The sequence below is a fragment of the Carcharhinus amblyrhynchos genome, chromosome 9 (assembly GCF_965287045.1).
Source record: "Carcharhinus amblyrhynchos chromosome 9, sCarAmb.v2.hapA, whole genome shotgun sequence".
Lineage (NCBI taxonomy): Eukaryota > Metazoa > Chordata > Chondrichthyes > Carcharhiniformes > Carcharhinidae > Carcharhinus > Carcharhinus amblyrhynchos.
Genome location: NC_137332.1, coordinates 33,385,014 through 33,406,942, shown reverse-complemented (window position 1 = coordinate 33,406,942; position 21,929 = coordinate 33,385,014). Strand labels below are relative to the sequence as shown.

The following is a 21,929-nucleotide window of genomic DNA, read 5'->3' as shown; positions in this document are numbered from 1 at the left end:
ATAGTTTTTGTGCTGTAACATTTTATCATATGGTGACACAGTGGTTGGCACTGCTGCCTCACAGCATCAGAGACCTGAGTTCAATTCCAGCCTCGGGTGACTGTGTGGCATTTGCACGTTCTCCCCATGTTTGTGTGGGTCGGAATCATTGGACTATCTCTGGATGCTCTGGTTTCCTTCCACAGTCCAAAGATGCGCAGATTAGGTGGATTGGCCCTGCTAAATTGTCCTTTAGTGTCCCAAGATGTGTAGGTTTGGGGAAATTAATGGGGTAAATACATGGAGTTATGGGATGGGATGCTCTGTCAGAGAGTTGGTGCAGACTTGATGTTTCCTTTCGCACTTTAGGGATTCTATACAGATTTTCAGGCAATTCCTGTATAATGTGCTGACAGGGTGATTGGGGTAAATTTCACTCTAACTTGCCAGCTATCCAGTTTCAGACAATTCTAGGTTGATACAGCTCCTTTAATTCTGGCTTTTAATGTTGTTCATCCACCGTCATCGGTGAGGACCTCGACACCATTAGTCATTTTGAGGCTGGTTGCGGTGTGTCCGAAGATGACTGATCAGGCCAATTCGGACACGGAATGTCCTGGCACATATTGGACAGACTTGTGTAGACACTGTAGTTGTTGCGCTGGTGGCTCTGGACTTGCACAGCTCGCGCTTAAGTTGTGCTTCAGCAATGCACCTTGCTTTGTAAGCTTGACAGCCTTTGTGGATGAGGCAGCACCAGGCATGGCGGTTTTGTGCCACAGTTACCCAGGAGGTCGTGTCAATCCACAAAGGCTGGCTTTTAATACTCATTAATTAAAATTCATAGTGTGTCTTGTGGAAAATGTAGCTAGGGTTTGAAAATTCTGAGGGACTAAATTTAAAAATTGACTGATAAAAAGAAAAGGTTCTGACCCGATGCACACTAGGGTTGAACTGGGAGCTGATGTAAATTACGGAATTACCTTTCACCCTGATGGAAATCTCCAAGCTTCCACTCCATGCATCAACTCTTCATCTCCTGGTAAAAGTTTTCTTTGCAAAATGCGACTGGATTGAATAATTTGTTCTCATTAGATTGGCTGCTGCAAATTCAGTGGGTGAGACCAGTCTAGAGTTGTTTGCTGTGGATTACATACGCTGAACAGAGGTATACAATTTATATCATAATAGTCTATCCCCTGTGGCATTACACATGGGAGACCAAATTTCTTCTCTCATGTGAATCAGAGTTAGGGAGTAGGTGATACTTGAGTAGGGTACATAGATATAAATCAGTCCCATTTAAAAGTCATATATTATCTCTTTACCTTTTAATGCAATACTTTGATGTGATCTGATTTTGGTAGTTATAGTTAAGTAGCAAATTACGTCGCCATTTGGGGAACCATTGATTGAAGTGCAGGAGTTTTTTTACAGTACAGGTGTAGGAGCTGGAAGACTGAGATGGTGTGCTGACAGTCAAGTGTAATTGAAATTTATATTAGCAACTTTCCATTATAAATGGAGACATAGGCCGGAATTCTCCAACTATTCACGCTCTTACTGCCAGTGAGAACGGAGAATTTGGCGCTCAGCCAAATCTTCATACACTGCAGTGGACCCAGAGTATTGCAGCTGCAGGCAAGGTTGGAGAATCCGGCCCATAGGAAATTATAATAGGAAAGATAACAGGATATTTTTGTAGATATAGGATTTCTATTTGGTTATAGATATGTAAATTGATATTCTAACTTTTTGTGTTGGGAACATTCTTAATTTAAAAGCTGGCATTTTATAGGTTTTTGTTGTCAAAATATGGAGCTGGGAATGGAGATTGGTAGATTCGGAATTTCCAAATGCCAGGTGGCATGCCAGTTGCCCGCTATGGTCCGATTCCCTGCCATTGTCCTGATTCCTGGTCATTTTCCAGGAGGTCAGATTGGGGGTAGAGCATATGGTTGGGTACCTTATCGACTCAATTAAGGAGCCACTTGTGGCCATTGATCAAAGGCCAGCTGTAGTTTTCTAGTCGGCCTGTGGGTACCCTGAGGTGTTGCTGGCATGGCTGGTGGCTGGAGATTCCTCCCAGTAGTAGCTTGGAGTGGAGATAGGGGCAGATGCCAGAGGAGGAAAGGAGGGGTGACACCAACCAACCCCTGCCACAGCCTTGGGGAAGCTGTGAACTCGGATGCCCCATGGAGGGGTTGCTCCTCCCCAATGGTAGCTCAGCAGTTGTGACCATTCCTTTTCATTTTTGTAAAACTTACTGAGGGGCACCTTAAGCTGGAGCAAAATATGAAGGCTTCACAAGATTGGGAGCTCAGCACCAGCTTTCCATGCAACACCATTCGCAAGCCCTTAACCTCTTGTTTTTAAAACCTAAAACATATGAATTAATGATCCTCGAGATGATAGTAAGTGTACATAGACCCCTTCCTGACATTAAGATGTGATAAATATGAATTAAACTCCACAGAACTGTTTTGCTACTGCATTACTATCAATTTTGATCGCTTTTTAAACTATTTTACCTCGTTATACTTTCCAGCACAGTGAGCTGTAGTTTAGAATTTAAATTTATTCATGAATACATTTTCGTTTGTGGCACATTTTTCCTTTCAGTGGTTTCTCTTTTACTTTTCGTCATGCAAACATAGGGACTGCGAATAAAGAGGGACAAAGAAAGTCCATAAATCCATCTCACCATAGTCAACGTACCATCTTACATCATTGATCGTGATGTTAACTCCTGAGGGATGTGACCTTTAGGAGCTGAACAAGAGTGTCCTAAGTAGCAAGCTTTCTAATCTTCCTTCCACTCTTCATTCTTTAGTTGGGATGATAGAAAGGAGGGGGCCAGGATTTTCCCTTTGGGATCAGATCCCCAGCATAGTTCAGGATCCCATAGTTCCTCAAGACCTAACATGTTTGTTGAAAGCTGCTGACAGGATAAGGCAGAGATTGTCATGATATGTGTTTGATTCCGACAGTCTTCAGACATAAGCAGAAATGAGTCCTCTTGTGAGCCATCCATAGTTGTGAGAACCATCTGTGCATTTGTTTAGTTAATCCTCATTATCCTTGCGTCTTCTGAAATCCTAATTGTCATTATGTGGCTGTATGGAATGCATAAAGTTGGAAAAGAAGCCATGGGAACACTCAAGACACATTCCTAGGGTAGCATACACGGAGAATCAGTTGGAGTATTTACTGGAACAATTTGCAGTTTCAAGGTTTAATGATAACAGCTCGTGTTCAGTAGTACAGCTTTTATAACACTGAAGTGTCAACTGCCCTCCACTCTCCCACTTACTGGAACAAAATGCAAAGGCTTCATAAGACCAAGTTCCACACAATATCAATACCAAGCCCCAGCCTCTTGTTTTGAAAGCATAACACATGTGAATTAATAATCTTTAAGACGTTAGCAAGTGTATAGACTCTCTCTTAACATTAAGATTTGATAAACGTGAATTAAACTCCACAGAACTGTATTATTGCAGCTGTTGTTACTAGCAGTTTTGTTGCCTTTTTAAACAATTATATCTTGTTATATGTGCCAGTACACAGATGTAATTTAGAATTTAAGTTTATTCATTTTCATTTATAACACATTTTTTCCTTTCAACAGTCTATGGCCTACATATTCCATCTGCTGTTAACTGTTAATAATGGTGTTTAAATAACTCTAATCAAAAAAAATCTAGAATTGTTTATCTTCATTAATGGTATTCGGTGAGAACTTGATGCTAACCATTGAAGATGAGCAGAAATATTTGCATGTGTTTGAAATGATTGTGTTCGAGACTGAGTGGATGTTCCTTCTCCCCGGAAGTTGTATTTAATTCCAACACAGAATGTCTTGAACGATGCTTTCTCTATTGTTGAGCTATAGGGATTAAATGAGGAGTCACTTTGACTGCTGTAAACCCAGTTTTCAGTGGCTATTCACTAATTGACAGTCTTCTTCAGAACAAGTGCAAGAATGGCTGGTGCCATAATAGAGATGTTACAAAATTATCACAGGAGATGTGATTTCTCAGAAAAAAAATTAAGCCTCACTTACAATCTTTCAAGAAGGCACTGAACTCTCAGAATTTCTCAAAAAGACAGATAAAATTGAAGTGATGCAATTGTCTGTCTTCTGCTGGGTGCCATTGCCCAACCATTAGCTGCCACAGCACAGTGCTGAAATGTCAGAGGTTATTCCGAGGTGAGAAGCTGGTGGTGGTGCCTGAGAGAGGAACCTAGAATTGTGAGCAAGGTGGAGACATGGGGAAGAGAGTGATTCACATTTTTGCACATTATAATCCACTTGCCATGTTTTTCCCCACTCACTAAGCCTGTCTAAATCCCCTTGAAATGTATCAAATCCTGAAATGTACCATTTGTTCTTGTGAATAGACGACAGATGCCATAAAGCATTGCAAAATAACTGATCCTGCTTTATTTGGTCCTTGGCTTGTTGTCAGTGTCAAGCACCTATGTTCACTTTAAATTGGTTTCAATCATTTTCTGACATTAAAGTATGTTCTTTCTGTTACACCCAAGTGGTTTCCTTTTACTTCTTGTGATACTTGTGATCCACATTGATTTGCAGCCTGGTAACATATCGATGTTAAAATTGTTATCCTTGTTTTCGCATCCTTTCATGGCCTCACCCTTCCCTATCTCTGTAATCTCTTACAGACCTCTTTCTGGCTTCTTTCACATCCCTGATTTTTCATCGCTCCATCATTGGTAATTTGGCTTGTAGCCACTGCTGAATTTTGATTCTTTTTCAAGTCAGTAATACCCTGAGCGATAGAAAGCAGGAGGAGGCAATTTCCACTTTATGCCCATGTTGGCTCTTTGAAAGAACTATCCAATCAGCCCCACTTCCTTCCCGCTCACCATTTCCTGAGCCTCAGCTGCTGCATTAAGGTGCTGAAAGGTCAGCAGTGAGGCTGGCAGCAGAGGTGAGAAGATGGCAAGATGGAGAGAGTGTGAAACTGAATAAGATTGGGGAACAGAAAATGAAGGCCCTTTAGCTGCTGCCATTGGGGTGAAAGACTGGTGACAGTGGCACTTGAAGTCAGAAGAGGTGGGGGGAGTGTGGTGCGCTGCTGCTTCAGGCCTGTGTCTGGGCCTTGAACTGAGGTAGAAGCTTGATCGAGGAATTGTAGCCCAGGTTCAGCTACTGGATTTGGCGAGGGAGGTCTTCATCTTAGTGAGAGTTCTGATCAAAGAGATCGAGGCTCACTTAATTCCATGGAGCTGGGCCTGTTTTAAGGGATGGGATTTATCAACACAGTGTAATGAGTGAGATTCATTGGGTGAAAATTCTTCCATTTTGAGATTAAGTGTGGTGACGGGCAGCACTGGTGGCATCTATCCCGCTGACCAGAATGGCGGGATCTCGCACCAGATTCTGGCTTGGGACCTCATTTAATTACGCAGAGATGAGTTCTCTTCCGACTCTCCTGGAGGGCTAGCAGCCAGTTCACCCACACACCCTCAGCTGATGGGTTGAAGGTCCCGGCGCTATATTTAAATATCAGTCCAGCACATTATATCACTCTCTCTGGCTCTCCTGACATCACCAAACCATGCAGAATGTGGACAACCCAAAGGGGAAAAAGTTAACAGTGCATTAGGAGCAGCGCTAGACTATGGCAGAAAGGCATTGTTGAACCTCTGTCCAATCTCTTGCAAACTGGGGGCTGCCTTGTGCACACACATCACTCATTGGCAATCAGGTTTGACACTGACATAATTTCCCACTGGAAGATTGGAAGGTCTTATGGGACACTGGCAAGCAGGTGTTTTAATGGGCATTCATGAGATGCAAATGAATGCAAATGCATTCGCACCACCTGCCAGCGGGTTGCCGGACCCAGCATTAAACCTTCATTGGGAGAATTGCAATGTAATTTTACACTGGTAGATTTCTGATTCCTGCCAAAATTTCTGTGTCCACCCGCCACAAAACCCACCATAGAACATAGAACATTACAGCGCAGAACAGGCCCTTCGGCCCACGATGTTGCGCCGACCAGTTACAAAACAATGACCCACTAACCTAAACCAATCCCTTTTCGTCCATAAACCTATCCACGGATCTCTTAAACGCCCCCAAACCGCGCATTTACAACTGCAGCAGGCAGGGCATTCCAATCCCTCACCACCCTCTGGGTAAAGAACCTACCCCTGACATCTGTCCTATAACTACCCCCCCTTAATTTAAAGCCATGCCCCCTCGTGCTAGATTTCTCCATCAGAGGAAAAAGGCTATCACTGTCCACCCTATCTAAACCTCTAATCATCTTATATGTTTCAATAAGATCCCCTCTTAGCCGCCTTCTTTCCAGCGAAAACAACCCCAAATCCCTCAGCCTCTCCTCATAGGACCTCCCCTCCATACCAGGCAACATCCTGGTAAACCTCCTCTGCACCCACTTTTCTGATTTCAGATGCAACGTTGGAAACTTATGTTCAGATAGCAATGTCTTTAGAGTACAAGAGGTGGGCAGATACTTTGTGCAAAGGTTAGCCTTTGAACCGAGACTTTATCCTGTTTAATATATAATGACATTGGGACTCTTGGAGTGACGTTTATGAGTTGGGCTGGGCTCTCATTGCAAGCTTCACATTCATTGCCAACTCATTGGTTGGTATGGAAAATGATGAGGTCACATGTGGGGCTAACAATAGGATTTATAAATTTTTTGGTAAAGCATTTTCAGATTTAATAATATCGTATTTGTAAAGTGTTCCGACCTGTTAGAGATTAAGTAAGCCACAAATGAGGTTTACAGACTATCATTCTGTAGTGGTTTATGTTTGAAAAAAATTGCAACTCATGAATTTTATACAAGTCTCTGGATTTTTAAGTATTTGCCTCTTGATTAATGAGACAATGGGCTTAGCTTATCTGACATGCTTCCTCCCTCCAATAGGATGGCAGGGTGGCACAGTGGTTAGCACTGGTGCCTCACAGTGCCATCAGCCCACGTCTAATTCCTGGCTTGGGTGATTGCCTGTGTGGAGTTTGCACATTCTCCCTGTGTCTGTATGGGTTTCCTCCACTCTGGTTTTTTCCTACAGTCCAAAGATGTGCAGGTTAGGCGAATTGGCCGTGCTAAATTCTCCCTCAGTGTACCCGAATAGGTGCTGGAGTTGCTGGAGATTTTCACAGCAACTTCATTACAGTGTGAATGTGAGCCCACGTGACTAATAAACAAACATTACTTTTACCGTTTCCATTCATGGGAATGAATGACAGCCTCGGGTCTGACATGAAATTGTTGCGTTATTCTTAAAGTCCAAAGATATGGAGGTTAGGTTGATTGGCCGTGCTAAAGTTGCCCCTTAGTGTTCTGAGATGTGTAGGTTAGAGGGATTAGCGGGTAAGTACGTAGGGATATGGGGGTAGGGCCTGGGTGGAATGGTGGTCGGTGCAGACTCGATGGGCCAAATGGCCTCTTTCTGCATTGTAGGGTTTCTATGATTTCTATGAATTGGTCTTGCAAGTGTGAGGTTTTGATTCATTGTAATATCAGAAATCCTCACATGCAGCGCACAACGCACAGACCGCGTTTAGAATAAAGCGATCGTGTTGAGCTAATGAACATCAAGTTGAAGTGGGCATTCGGCCTTTAGGCTAAGATCAAGTGTAGTATTGACATGCTGTGCTGGGTTGAAGTCATTAGGTTACATTTCAGCTTCATTTGAAGCAATTTTTATAAGCGGCACCTTGGCCTTTTGGCTAAGATGCAAATGAGATCAAGCCTTGGAGGAGGAGCTACGCTACTCCAATCAGCTTTGACCATGAAGATCAAGCCTAAGACAGGAAGTGAGAGCCCTGTCTTGTCAGCTTGGATCAGGAATGTCTCAACTTGTTGGGACTCTGAATTGGACTTGATTTGATTGAATTGGAATAAAAACAAAAAAAGTGGATGTTGACTCATTGATTTATTGCTTGGGAAGGGATGTGGATAAATGGACTGCCCTGTGCATATGTTGGAAATTAGTGGGCTTACGCTACAGTACAATGTATATCCGCTGACACATGATGAGCAAAACCCTGGGGGGAATCACTGATAATACCTAAAAATATTTTTCGATATTGTAAAGATTTTAATAAATAGAGGTTCCTTGAAAAAAAACTTCCATAGGCTGTCCCATTGAAAAATATAATATAAAATTGCAGTTGATACTAGGCTCCATGTGTTATGGATTTTTAATGTCAGAAATATTTCTTAACTAACTACAGGCAGATTGCATGAAATGCAGGCAGCTGTAAAGAAAGTTAAGTCACTAAGAATTTGTTGATCATTCATAGAACAAATATGAAGGATTAACCATAAATTCTTTAGACATGCATAGCGCTTTTCGAGGATGCCCATTAGATGACAGCACCAGCTCTCAGTGTTTTGGGATAGGAGCCTTTCTTTCTTTTTTTAAACTCCTGCTTATTTATGAACCAAAAATTTTCCCTGTTGTGGGGAGGGACATCTAAGTACTGAGCTCAGTTCTATGTCTGCCTCTTCCGTCAGTTTGTACAGGAAGGCAGCAATTTGCTGGAGTGGTTTCCAGTGCTTGTGGCCTCCTCCTAGCCTGTATCTTTTCTAACCTACTGCTGTTCCCCTGGTTTGTGGGAAGAGTGGTGTGCTTCCTGTCACCGCTTCCCATTATGTCCTTGTATTTCGACAGGAACTGGCAGAGGGGACCTGCCCTGCAGTTTGTGAGAAAACAGCTGTGAGATAAATTCTTTAGAGGCTGGAGGTTCTCCCACCCTCCCTCCCCATTTTCCCGCCAGCTGAAATGTAAAGCTGGCTTTATCTCAATAGCAGGATTGTTGCTTGGTTTAACCTTTGCATTTGAAGCTGAAAGTATATCCTAAAGCTTTCAATCCAGTAACCGTATGTGGCTGCAGTGTGCCTTGTTCATTCCTGATTGCTGTTGACATATATTGACAGTTTGTGGATCGCAGCAATAATTGGGCTCATAGTTGTGAAACTTTTGGGGATCGAGGAACTCTGCCCACATGCAGGTTTTCACTTGGGTGTTCCTTAACTGAAACTGTAAAATAAACAAAAAGACAAAAGCAAAGTTTGTCTGTGCAAGCCCAATCCTGAGCTGGCCCAAATTTGGGCTTGTGGGGTGGGGGTGGTGTCTCATTTCAATAATTTAAGTGAGAATCCAAGGCCTGTTGTGACCAGTAGAGAAGAGGGCAGCCCGTCACTATCATGGACTGGGGGAGCAGGGGGATGCGAGAGCATGGCCTCAAAATAACAGGGAGCAGATTTAGGACTGAGCTGAGGAGGAACTTCTTTACGCAAAGGGTTGGGTATCTGTGGAATTCCCTTCCCAGTGAAGCAGTTGAAGCTATCTCATTGAACCTTTTTAAGGCAAGGATAGATAAATTTTTGAACAGTAAAGGAATTAAGGGTTATGGCGAGCGGGTGAGTAAGTGGAGCTGAGTCCATGAAAAGATCAGCCATGATCTTATTGAATGGCGGAGCAGGCTTGAGGGGCTAAATGGCCTACTCCAGCTCCTAGTTCTTATGTGCACTTGAAAAACATCCAAAGCCATTAAACAATAGGATGTGTTTTTAAAGGCTTCCTTGGAGCACAAGGCATTTACTTGTAAAATTGGTCATTTTTGCTGCATTTTTCAATTTTGGCCCATTATTTGATCAATCGCGGGGAGTTTTATCAGTCACTACTGAGAGACGGCATATAATTAAGAGACCGTTGATTGTATAAATTTTGGAGCATGGGCAAATCTGAGGATGAATTTGGAAATTACTCAAATGCAGAATGTTTGGTAGAACTGGCCCAGTATTGAGTTTGAGGAGATTTGTTTCTAACAAATATTAAATATATTGATATTTGTTAGAAACCCAGTGCTGCCATTGGAGCTAAGTCAAATTTTTACAAGTTCCTTGAATTCAACTGCTGCAGAGGATGGAATGTTCCCCTCACTCCCCTCAGCTGCAATCTGTAGCTACAGCCAAGAAAGTTAAATGATGGCAAGTTAAGTTCATTCTATTGTAAACTGGCAACGTTAAGACAATAATTGGCCTTGTGTTAAATAACAATGTTGCCTTAAAGGAATGCTCCAAGGTAGTGATTTATGAATGAATCAGTCCTTTAAAATTCATCTGCAAACATATGCCGCTGAACTGCTGTAAGAAAAAGTGCACAAGACTGGATTCCTGACTGGGGTTACCAGCATCATAACTTGTCTGTGGATGCATGATGTTTCCTCGTGTAGCCTTAATTCCCATGACTACCCCTCTACCTTCCTCCTTTGGCATTCTTGAGCAATGTACCTAGTGTTTGATTCCAGCCTGCAAACACTGCTCTTTTGACCTGCCAGCTGGGAGCTTTATGACATGTTGTGGGAACATTTATCCCTCCAGATTTTGCTTTCTCATTGATTAACTTGCCTGATTTCACCAAGTTTCAACCCATGACCACAGTATCAGAAATTGAACCAGTCTACTTCTCTGTTGCATGATTTCTTAATGTCCAAGACACCAACCACCCAAGACTTAATTAAAGCAAATTAGTATTTGGTGTAGTTTGCAAATGATTGCTGCCAGTGAAGGTCATTGTGAGATGTTATCTCTAGCATTACCCTGGGTAGATCCTATTTTGATTAAGCAAATGTCCACTTGATTTCAATGCTTTAAGTTCAAATTTCCAGTTCATTCAATGAATAAAATTGCAAATGGCCGTTTCTAAAATGTTCACCCTATTATGTTTTACAATTTCCTTAGCTGTTCCTTTTCATATGTTTAAATATAATTGCTGTAAAATATAATGCTCTGAGTGTAAATCAGTTCTTAATGATATTATACAAAATACAGAGCTTTTTCTTGTCATACATCTTTTGGAATCATATTAAGTGCGATACTCTTGTTAACAAGAAGGGCATTGTTTGCTGTGTTATAGATGCTATTTAAGTACAAGCTGTTGTTTTTGAGATATGTGTGTAACAGTAGGTAAGAAGATAAAAGTTTCACGCTAGACAGGCAAGCATGTCAGATATCTCAATGTGTGCAGTTGCCATGATGTTTATAATTCTGTGTGCAGTCCAGGTTACTTCCTTTCTAATTAGATTTAATTTATTTTGTATGCCATTGAAACACTCCACAGATATAAACAGGAATTGACTGCACAGACCATATTACAAGAAGATGACAGATATATTTGCTGAAGTTTTCTAGAATCCATAGAATCCCTACAGTGTAGAAGGAGGCCATTCAGCCCATTGAGCTTGCACTGATAACCCCACCCAGGCCATTTCCCCATAACCCCACGTATTTACCCTGCTCCAAGATAGTGCTGGAGTGAGGCGACTTATGCTCAGCATACCTTCTAATTTTATCTTTTACTTTCATTCTATGCTTTTAAAACTTCATTCTATCTCTTTCAAACTCTCTAACAATGCTCTAATTCAGCCTTGTGATAACTGTAACATTACATTCTACACTTTGTCCTTCCCCTATGTATGGTATGCTTTGTCTGTATCGCGCACAAGAAACAATACTTTTCACTGTATTAGTACATATGATAATAAATCAAATGCTAATCCCCCTAACTCTAAGGGGCAATTTAGCAAGGCCAATCAACCTAGCCTGCACATCTTTGGACTGTGGGAGCAACCCAAGGCAGCCAGAGGAAACCCATGTAAACACAGGGAGAACATGCAAACTCCACGCAGACAGTGACCCAAGGCTGGAATTGAACCAGTGTCCCTAATGCTGTGAAGTAGCAGTGCTAACCACTGTACCACCATTTGTGCAAATGTTTTTAATTCGATTGTCACCCATTGTTACAGTGTTGTACCCACTAATATCAATCATCTTCTAGGGTTATTCAGTTTAGATTAATGTAAAATGCTATCTTCAGCATTTCTTGAGTTAAACCTGAACATCTGTTTCAAGAAATGAACATTTTTGTACCTTTGATTATTAAAAATTCAAAATGCCATGACACTGATTAAGACTTTCTTTTGGATTTATGATTATTTTAATGACCTGTGTGGATACTAAGGCCTGGTACCTCTCAGTTTACTTTGATTAACTTGTTACCAGTGCAATAATTAATCCAACCAATGTACTACAATACATCAAGGCCAGGTTTCTAATTCTAGTTTTCACTGGCATCTGAACTGTATCGTAGCATAATTTGCAGTGGGCTATGAAATGCAAAGGAATGAAGCCGTTGGTCTCCAGGGTGAAATCTTTTTGGAATAAGACAGACCAATCATGCCGTGTATAAGTGTATCCTGTCAGTCAGTCATGGAACTGATTAATGGGCTACGAGTTCTGAGCCAAGAAAAACGAGCAATTGGCAGGAAGGGTGATGAGGAGAAATTAAAATATCTTGTCAAATAAAATGTGATATAAATTATCCTAATGCTGACAAAGAGAATAGTAGAGATTGCGCCCGGAAGTAAAATGCTGATTTTGAAAAATATATATATTCTTCCTCGGGGGTTGTGGTATACCCACAGTGCTGTTAGATGGGAGTTTCAGGATTTTGACCCAGAGACACAGAAAGAACAGTGATATATTTCCAAGTCAGGGTGATGTGTAATTTAGAGTGGAACATCCAGGTGGTATTCCCAGGTAGCTACTGCCTTTGTCCTTCTAGATGGTAGAGATCACGAGTTTGGAGGGTGTCTCAGAAGGAATCTAGTTGAGTTGCTACAGTGCATCTTGTTGGAGGTACAGCCACTGTGTCAGTGATGAAGAGAGTGCATGTTAAGGTGATCAACGTGGTACCAATCGAGTGGGTTGTTTTGTCCTGGATGGGGTTGAATTCCTTGAGTGCTTTTGGAGCTATCTTTATTCAAACAAGTGAAACATGTTCCATCAGACCCTGGTGGACAGGCTTTGGGAAGTCAGGAGGTGAGTTACTCTCAGTAGAATTCCAAGTCTCTGACCTGCTTTTGCAGCCATACTAGTCCAGTTCAGCTTCTAGTCAATAGTAATCCGTCAGGATATTGATACTGGGAGATCCTGCAATGGCAATACCATTGAATGTCAAGGAGTGATGGTTAGATCCTGTCCTGGGGGTGATAGCCATTCCCTAGCACTTGTGTGACGTGACTATTGCTTGCCACCTGTCAGCCCAAGCTGATGTGTATTCAAATTGAATATTGAACATTTTGTCTGGAATGGGGAGTTATTAATTTCTGGTCCCACATCTGTTAACTCTCACAACACTTCCGTAATAGTACAAGGCATACATGTGATTGATTTCAGTATAAGACATTTGTGATGTTGGTAGGGGCAGAGATAGCTGCCTCTAGTCAAGGCACAGTCAATATTGCAGACGGGAGCAGAATATTGCTAAGGGCCATTGATAAGATTAATGAGTGAACGACTTTGTGATAGATGCTGAATGGGAGATAGTATGAGGTCAAGCACTTTTGACCCAGTAAAGATTGATCAGAGTGTTTCTGAAATGGCCATGCTTGAATAGCTGACATTATATGCCAGCTGTGGGCTGCAGATGTGATGCTTACACCATTGCTAAATGTCTGAGGGCGAGATAAAGCAATGAATGTGAAGTATGAGTTGTGATTTTTGAAAGAGTTTGTTGATAAGCGAGTGAGGCAGTGGTGATGAATTGAGCTGTGTGTGAGGTTGGTGGTTTATGCATTCACTTGTGAGGTCATTGAACTTGTGGCACCACATCCTCAGGGCTATACTGTAGACATTGACCACAATGGTAATCAGCTCCCACTGTATTCTCAGGGTGGAATCTTGTGCTCTCCCCTGTGGTGAATTTGATGGTAGGGAGTATTAGTCAAGTAGCTAGCTGCCTTCCTGATTAAGGCCATTGGGGGGGTGGGGGGAAGGTTGATGATTGGCTTTTCTGGCAGTGCCAATTGAGGCCCTTGCTTGGCCAATTAATGCCCATTTATGGGCCTTATTCCTCCGCCGTCAGTATGAACAGTGATGGGTGGAGAGCTTGCTATGCAGGAACATGATAAACAAATGCTGGTGTTTGCCTGCGGTCTTCCAAGGGGGGTCTCTGGTTTAATGGAACTTTGTGACTGACCAAGGGACCCAGCATTGGAATAGTGGAGCTGCTGAGAGCCAGACCAGTGCCCCCCACTTTTTATTGAGTCTGCTCCTCTGTGATCACTCCCCTGTGCCCAAGGCCCTCCTTGATTCAAGACATTGGCTGGGGCAGTATTGGTAGCAGCCTCTTGCTCCCCGGTTAAACTGCTCAGTACAGAAGAGCCTCTGGCTAACAGGGCTGAATGACCTTTGAATCTATAGAAGGCACAAGTTGTGACAGACCTTCCTGAAAGGGCTTGTTCTGTAGCCAGTGGACGAGTTGCTGTCACGCGATTCTGCCCTTGGTGTATGTCTAGAGAACCTCCTGGCTCCCTGTTGATAGATCCTCTGTCTTTTCCTATCCATCTTCTGGTTCCATGTTGACAAAGAACCTCACTTCTCCTGTCCACCTACTGCTCCAGGGACTCAATGAACCTTACAGCATGCATTCTGCCTTAACGAGCTAGGTTCTTGTGCACAGATCCACATCCAGCATTTGCTCCAGTCAAAGTGCATCTCTCCTTTAAGAGATCCAAGCTGGCTTTAAGTAGCGCAGGTTCATTTTAATGGTGCTAGCCCCTCACAACCTTGCACTCAGGCTGAAGCTTGACCACTCATCAGCATGCTTATTGCTAGCTGCATGGTCCAGACATGGCCATCAGGCAACACCAGGTTTGCATTCTTCCCTCATTGAAGGCATGGGTGTGGGCTAATTATGCATTATCCAGTTTCATGGCATTTGCATCTCACCAGCCACAAGTGATGGGCGGTAGTGATTTGAAACTTCTTTGGTATATTGTCCATTTTTATGATGACATTAAAAAGTGTGACATGTGGAAAAAGTAATAATTTTGGAAACTAAATGACCCTCTCTTGTACATCTTCAGTTTTATCTACAGGCCCGGTTCACGTGGAAAGGAGGCAGGCTCCTGCGACCCCTGCTCCAGTTCACACTGGTGATGATGGCATTTTACACTGGGCTGTCTCGTGTCTCAGACCATAAGCATCATCCCACGGATGTTTTGGCTGGCTTTGTGCAGGGAGCCCTGGTGGCTTACTTCATAGTAAGTATTATGTCATTGTATTTTACGATCCTTTCTTAGAGAGATCACCATTTGAGAGTCTCAGTCTGTTACTCAGTGGCCGTGAATCAAACCTCAAATCTGACCGAATTTCGCAATTACAGCTCCATGAGAACAGAGAACATGGGGAATGTGGAGAGTGGAAATAATTACCTACTTTCCTTATACCTGCCAATTTCTTTCTGTGAGAAAGTACTACTGGCTCAAGTATGTGCGCTTAAGATGCTTGGGGATCAGTTGATTACAGCTTCTTTCAGTTGAGGTCAGCATTACATTTGAAGGGTAGAATCTATAGTTGATTTTGCTGCAAGACTATCATTTATCTCCATCAAAAGGAGAAAGGCTACTTGGAAAGGAAATCAGGCGAATTTAACAACTCGCCAGCCTGCCTTTTCTTTGCTTCAGTGACCAAAAATCACAGCATCAAACTTTTAGTTTTGTTGATATTATTTTAATCTTTGCTATAGCTCTCCAGTGGTGAAGCCGATAAGGCTTGCGAGTCAGATGTAACTGACAAGTGAACAAACAACAGACACTTTGATGTGGTTTAACTCCACATACTTGTGTGAGCTAATAATATTTACAGAGAACCAATAAATCATTGTCCCGCAGTGAAGAAGTGTATGGATATTTTACTGTACAGAGTTAGCTGCAGTGGAAAAACTTCAGTTTATCCATTTAGACGCTCAGTCTTTGAGTTCAGTTGTTTTGATTAGGATGCGTCAATTCATTGATCAGATCAGGACACCCCAACACATCCCTTCCACCCTACTGCACCATGCAAGAGCACTCCACCCCACAGGCATCACCGCGTTCCCCCCGCAAAAAAAAACTCCTTAGATGTATTGGTCAGGCACCTCAAGCCTCCATGTCAGTGCACCGCACCCCACTCCCTCTTCACAGGCTCTAATTCTGGAACATTCCCAGTGGATTTGAACCCACTATTTAAAAAAAGGAGAGATGGACAAAACAGGGAATTACAGACTGGTTAGCCAAACATAAAGAAAATTACAAGGGTCAGTTATAAAGGCTGTGTTAACAGGACACAGGAAATATCAACTGGATTAGACAAAGTCAACTCGGATTTATGAAAGGAAAATCATGTTTGACAAACCTGCCTGAGTTTTTTTTGAGGGTGTAACGAGTAGATTAGATAAGGGTGCATGTGGTGTATTTGGACATTCAGAAAACTTTTGATAAAGTCCCACATAAAAGATGAGTGCCATATATTGGCATGGATTGAGAACTAGTTAGCAGACAGGAAACAAAGAGTTGGATTAAATGGGTCTTTTTCAGAGCTGAATGTGGTGGTTAGTGAGGTGCCACAGGGGTTAGTGCTTGAGCCTCAATTATTCACAATTTGTATCAATGGTTTAGAACGGTTTGGATGATGGAATCAGATGTAATATTTTCAAGTTTGCTAATGATGCAAAACCAGGTGGAGTTGTGAGTGGTGAGAAGGAAGTAAAAAGACTTTGAAGGTAATTTAGACAAGTTGAGTAAGTGGCCAAATACATGGCAGATGCAGTACAACATGGATAAGTGTGAGGTTATCCACTTTGGTTGGAAAAACTGTATTATGTAAATGGTGATAAACTGGGAAATGTAGATATACAAATGGACCTGGATGCCCTAGTACACCAGTCATTGAAAGCAAGCATGCAAGTCTAACAAACAGTTAGGAAGGCAAATTATATATTATCTTTCATTGCAAGAGAATTTGAGTGCAGGAGCAAAGATGTCTTACTACAACTGTACAGGGCCTCGCTAAAACCACATCTGAAGTGCTGTGTGTGGTTTTGATCTCTCTACTTAAGAAAAGATATACTTGCCGCAGAGAAAGTGTAGTGAAGGTTCACCAGACTGTTTCCTGGGATAGCAGGATGGTTGTATGAGGAGTAATTGGATCAATGAGGCCTATATTTACTGGAGTTTTGAAAAACAAGGGGTCAAGGTCACAGGGTATGGGGTAGGCTATTTAGGACTGAGATGAGAAGAAATTTCTCCACTTACAGGGTGATGAACTTGTGGAATTTTCTATCACAGAAGGCTGTGGAGGCCAAATCACTGAATATATTTAACAAAGAAATAGATGGATTTCTAAGCACTAAAGGCATCCAGGGGTAAGGAGAGAGTGGAGGTATAGTATTGAGCCATGATCATACTGATTGGCAGAACAAGCTGAATGGCCTAATGCTCCAATTTTTCATGTTTATATGAAACTGGAAATAAGGAATGACAACATTAAGCACTACTGGATTATTTTTATGTGAAGATTTTTCCTTCTTTCCTGGGATGTGAGCATTACTGACCAGGCCAGCATTTATTGCACATTCCTGATTGTCCTTGAGAAGGGCTTGGTGAGCTGTCTCCTTAAACCACTGCTGTCCATCTGGTGTAGCCCCTCCCACAATGTGGTAAGGAGGGAGTTCAAGGTTTTTGACTCAGCAATAGTGAAGGAATAATGATATTGCCCCAAATTAGGATGGTGCGCGGCCTAGAGGGGGAACTTATTGGGGTCGTGCTGTTCCCATGTGCTGCTCTTGATCTTCTGGGCGGTAGAGGTCAAGGATTTGGAAGATATTGTTGAGGATTTTTTTTATTTTTGTGTCACAAGTAGGCTTACATTAACACTGCAATTAAGTTACTGTGAAAATCCCCTAGTTGCCATAATCCTACATCTGTTCAGGTTATACTGAGGGAGAATTTAGCATGGCCAATGCACCTTACCAGTACATCTTTGGATTGTGGGAGGAAACTGCAGCATCTGAGGAAACCCATGTAGACAGAGGGAGAATGTGCAGACTTCATACAGACAGTGACCCAAGCTGGGGATCGAACCCGCCTCCCTGGCACTGTGAGGCAGCAGTGCTAACCACCGCCATGCCACCAGGATACAGCTGTTGAGATCCATACGACTGTTAATTTTATAACATTTCCTATCATGTGCAGACCTTGATGTGTATTTTTAACCAAGAATTTAGCACCATTGTGTGCAGCCCAAGTACAGTTCACCAATAATATTCTCCACAGGATATAATGTATCATAAAGAAAACAAATGTGCAGTCAGACCTAATCTACATCCACATTTTAGTTATATTTTCCTTTGCAATTATGAATTTTCTTCACCCCACAGTATTTCTAAGAATGATTAGCTTTGGCTTAGTTCAGCATCCTTTTGCGCAATATCTTGGAAGATAATTGCCAGCAATCGAACAGTCACATGATTGCTGAAGCAAAGTGATCTTTTCAAATTTAGTTTTAGGTTGTAACTCCCAAGAAAATTTTCATAAAATTGCAAGATTTTGGTTCTGCAGTTTAAATGCTTACAATACTCAATCTGGTGGACTTGGAATTAAATCCTAAATCTTCAAATTAGAATCCAATAATTTAGTATCTGACAAAACGTTTGTACACCAATGTATAAATACTAATGTTATTAAAAAAATGCTCAAAAAATTATCCTAGTGAGCTGTCTCTCTCTTTCAAATATGAAGGGAAATGGTGGCAGAGTGCTGCCTCACAGTGCAAGGAACCCAGGTTCAATTCCGACCTTGGCGACTATGTGGGATTTGCACATTCTCCCTGTGTCTCGGTGCGTTTTCTCCGGATGTTCCGATTTCTCCCAGAATCCAAAGATGTGCAGGTTAGGTGGATAGGCCATGCTAAATTGTTCCTTAGTTCAGGGGCATTAGCAGGATAATCAGGGATAGGGCCTGGATAGGATTGTCGTCGATGCAGGCCCAATGGGCTGAATGGCCTCCTTCTGAACTGCAGAGACAGTGGCATTAAACGATGATTTATTTTTTCCCTTTTTGTTATTTTTGATCTGGCGGCAATCAACATTTAATCCCCAAATGTCAAATGATTAGTAGAAACAGACAGTCCAGTGTCTCACAGTTGGAGGGTTATACATTACAATATAGCCACGTTCAGTTTGGTCACTCATGTTACATTACACCATAAAACAATAGGTTGATGTGTGTATTTTACTGAGTTAATGAAGGCATCAGCTTTTTAACAGGCCTTTGTTTTACAGTTTTACGTACATTAGATGAAATTATACTTACTTTCTCCTTTTTAAAGAGCCACAGACTCTTGTCGATGTTTCTCGAGCCTCACCATAGTAAACACTGTGGTGGTACAATGATTTTTGAAAAGACCACAATGTAAATGCTTTCATTCTGTTGAAAATAAAAACAAACAACACCAAGATGACATATTACATTTCAATAAAGCAGTCTGTAGGTTTTTGTACTGTGCCTCATTTCCGGCAAAACCTAACACTTTTTACAGCAAAGCTGTACAACATTAATTACTTGTTATTCAGAGTAAAATCATAAAAAATATTAAATTCATTGCTTTGCCTGTTGCTCCTGCCTCTTGGGATCATGTGTTTATGTGAGGGAGTGTTCAACCCAGATCTAGCATAAAGGTCAAGTCTACTAGTAATCATCATTAACTAACCTATTTGAATCACTTTTACTCTGAACTCTTGGTTTGACGGTATTACAATCCCAGTGGAGACAAAATAACCTTTAAAAAGATATAAATTTTCCAGTGACCAGCGCAAAGGAATTACATGACAACATTTCAAGTGGTAAAACTTTTACTATAGCAAACAATCTAGAGTCAGCATGGCTAATATTGTTTATTAAGCAATGGGATGGCATGGTGGCACAGTGGTTAGCACTGCTGCCTCACAGAGCCAGGGACCCGGGTTCAATTCCCGGCTTGGGTCGCTGTCTGTGAAGAGGCTGCACATTCTCCCCGTGTCTGTGTGGGTTTCTTCCGGGTGCCATAGTTTCCTCCCACAGTCCAAAAGACATGCTGGTTAGGTACATTGAGGGAGAATTTAGCATGGCCAGTGTACCCAAACAAGTGTCAGAGTGTGGCGACTAGGGGATTTCCACAGTAACTTAATTGCAGTGTTAATGTAAGCCTACTTGTGACACCCATAAATAAACTTCAAACTAAATACATTAAATCACAGTAACGGTTTCTGTAGTAGCTTCTTAACGCAATCAAAAACTGCATGCCACATTTATGCATTATGGCACATTCTCACCAGATTTGTAGCCTTGTATCTAAAGTCCCAAGTAGATGTCTCTGACGATTCAACTGGTTCTCTTCTCCCGACGCAGCCAGGGTGAATCTGCTAGTGTTGTTTCAAATGAAGTCCTCTTCACTCAATCTTCTGAGCATGGTTGAATGGACTTCAAGTAGCAAGGCACTCATGGGTGATTCTTTGCTTCTCAATTCTCTGCAACAAGCTCTGTTTCTTCAAACGGGTTCCATCTTTACCAATGGTGATTAACTCCAGAACAGTTCTTTCCTGTTGCCTGGCCTAGCAGCACCTGCTGCTTCTGGCTGCCTCCGAGAGTCTGAGAGTCTACAAACAGCAAGAACAACTGCCTCCTCCTTTGTCTCTGCATATTAAAGTTTGTACCTGATTTTCAATAGGGCTGAATATGTGCCTCCTGTTCCCATGACTATGTAGTCATAAGGGCTGTCAACAGACAGAGTTTAGTACAACTTCACACCGTCTCCCATTCCAAGGTTTTACCTTAAGTTAAAAGAGACCATTTAAAACATAATTGTCTTTCCAAGTCCGGCGGTCATACCAATAGTTTATTGTAATTCTTGGTTATTTATCGTTAAGATGTGCAGGTTAGTTTGATCGGCAATACAAAATTGTCCCTAAGTGCAGGTATTATTAAGGGTAAATAAGTGAGATTGTGGGGATAGGGCCTGGAAGGGATTGTGATTGGTGCAGACTCGATGGGCCAAATGGCCTCTTTCTACACTGTGGAGATTCTATGATTCTAAGACAGTTATGGAGGAATTGCTGTTAATCCCACTTAAGTGCAGAGCTTTAGCTTTGTGATCTGTTTGTGCATATTGAGGCCCCAGTTATATTGCTAGATGGCACTCACATAGGTCCAAATAAAGTCAAAGATTTATATGTCACCTTTCATAACCTCAGTCTGTTCCAAAACAGTTTATAGTCAGTTAATTATTTTGTTTTGACTTTCTTAAAAATGTTGGCACTGTTTCATGGTAGGTAAAACGCCAGCTAATTTGGATGCATTTGTGATAATGACAAGGTAATCTGTTTATAATCAACCATCACCAAAGCAGGTTGTTCACTCATTACCCCATAGTTTATACCCAGGCCCTACAAAAAGCAATTTGGCTATATTACAACAGTAACTACATTTCAGAAATACTTTATTGGCTGTAAAGTGCTTGGTGCAGAGGGGGACGTGATGTAAATGCGGAGTCCTTATTCTGTTCTAATCTACAATTTTTTTTTATGATCAGATAATATAGACAAGGAGGTGCGATGAGAAGTGGGGGGTTATTTTAATGAAAGACTACCTTGAAACTGAGAGACCCTGAAGGGCTTAGGTCCAAGTTAGTAAATATGATGTTTGCTGTTTTGCGATTCAATGTATGAAGTAAGCCCCAAGAGGTAATAAATAGCCTGACTTTGATCATGAACAAGTGCCTCAGGTAACATAGAGAACGTAAATGATGGACCCTTGAGTAACAGTGTCTATAGAAAAATTATGATCAGTGTGATCTGCTATTGAGCTTTTGTGGGCCAACAGCAAATTTTACAAAGGCTTTTTCAGTGGAATTAGAAAACAGTTTGATCCTAAATCAAGTTAAAGGAAATCTGTTTCTTGGTTTGGCTGCAAATCTGCTAAACAGCAAAACAATAACTGCTTTTGTCAAATACAACAATGACCCTAAAGGACACCAACATGACTGAACTAAAGACGAGCATAAAAT

At 41.7% G+C, this 21,929-nt stretch overlaps 1 protein-coding gene across 2 annotated transcripts in view; it reads left to right on the top strand.

The window, feature by feature from the left end:
* The window catches only part of plpp3 (phospholipid phosphatase 3), a 134,276-nt gene that overhangs the window by 98,944 nt on the left and 13,403 nt on the right, over positions 1–21,929 (top strand). For both annotated transcript variants that reach the window (XM_080195410.1, XM_080195409.1), the window contains exon 5: positions 14,936–15,112. In XM_080195410.1, coding sequence (XP_080051536.1) covers positions 14,936–15,112 — 177 coding nt within the window. The remainder of the gene's footprint in view (positions 1–14,935; positions 15,113–21,929) is intronic.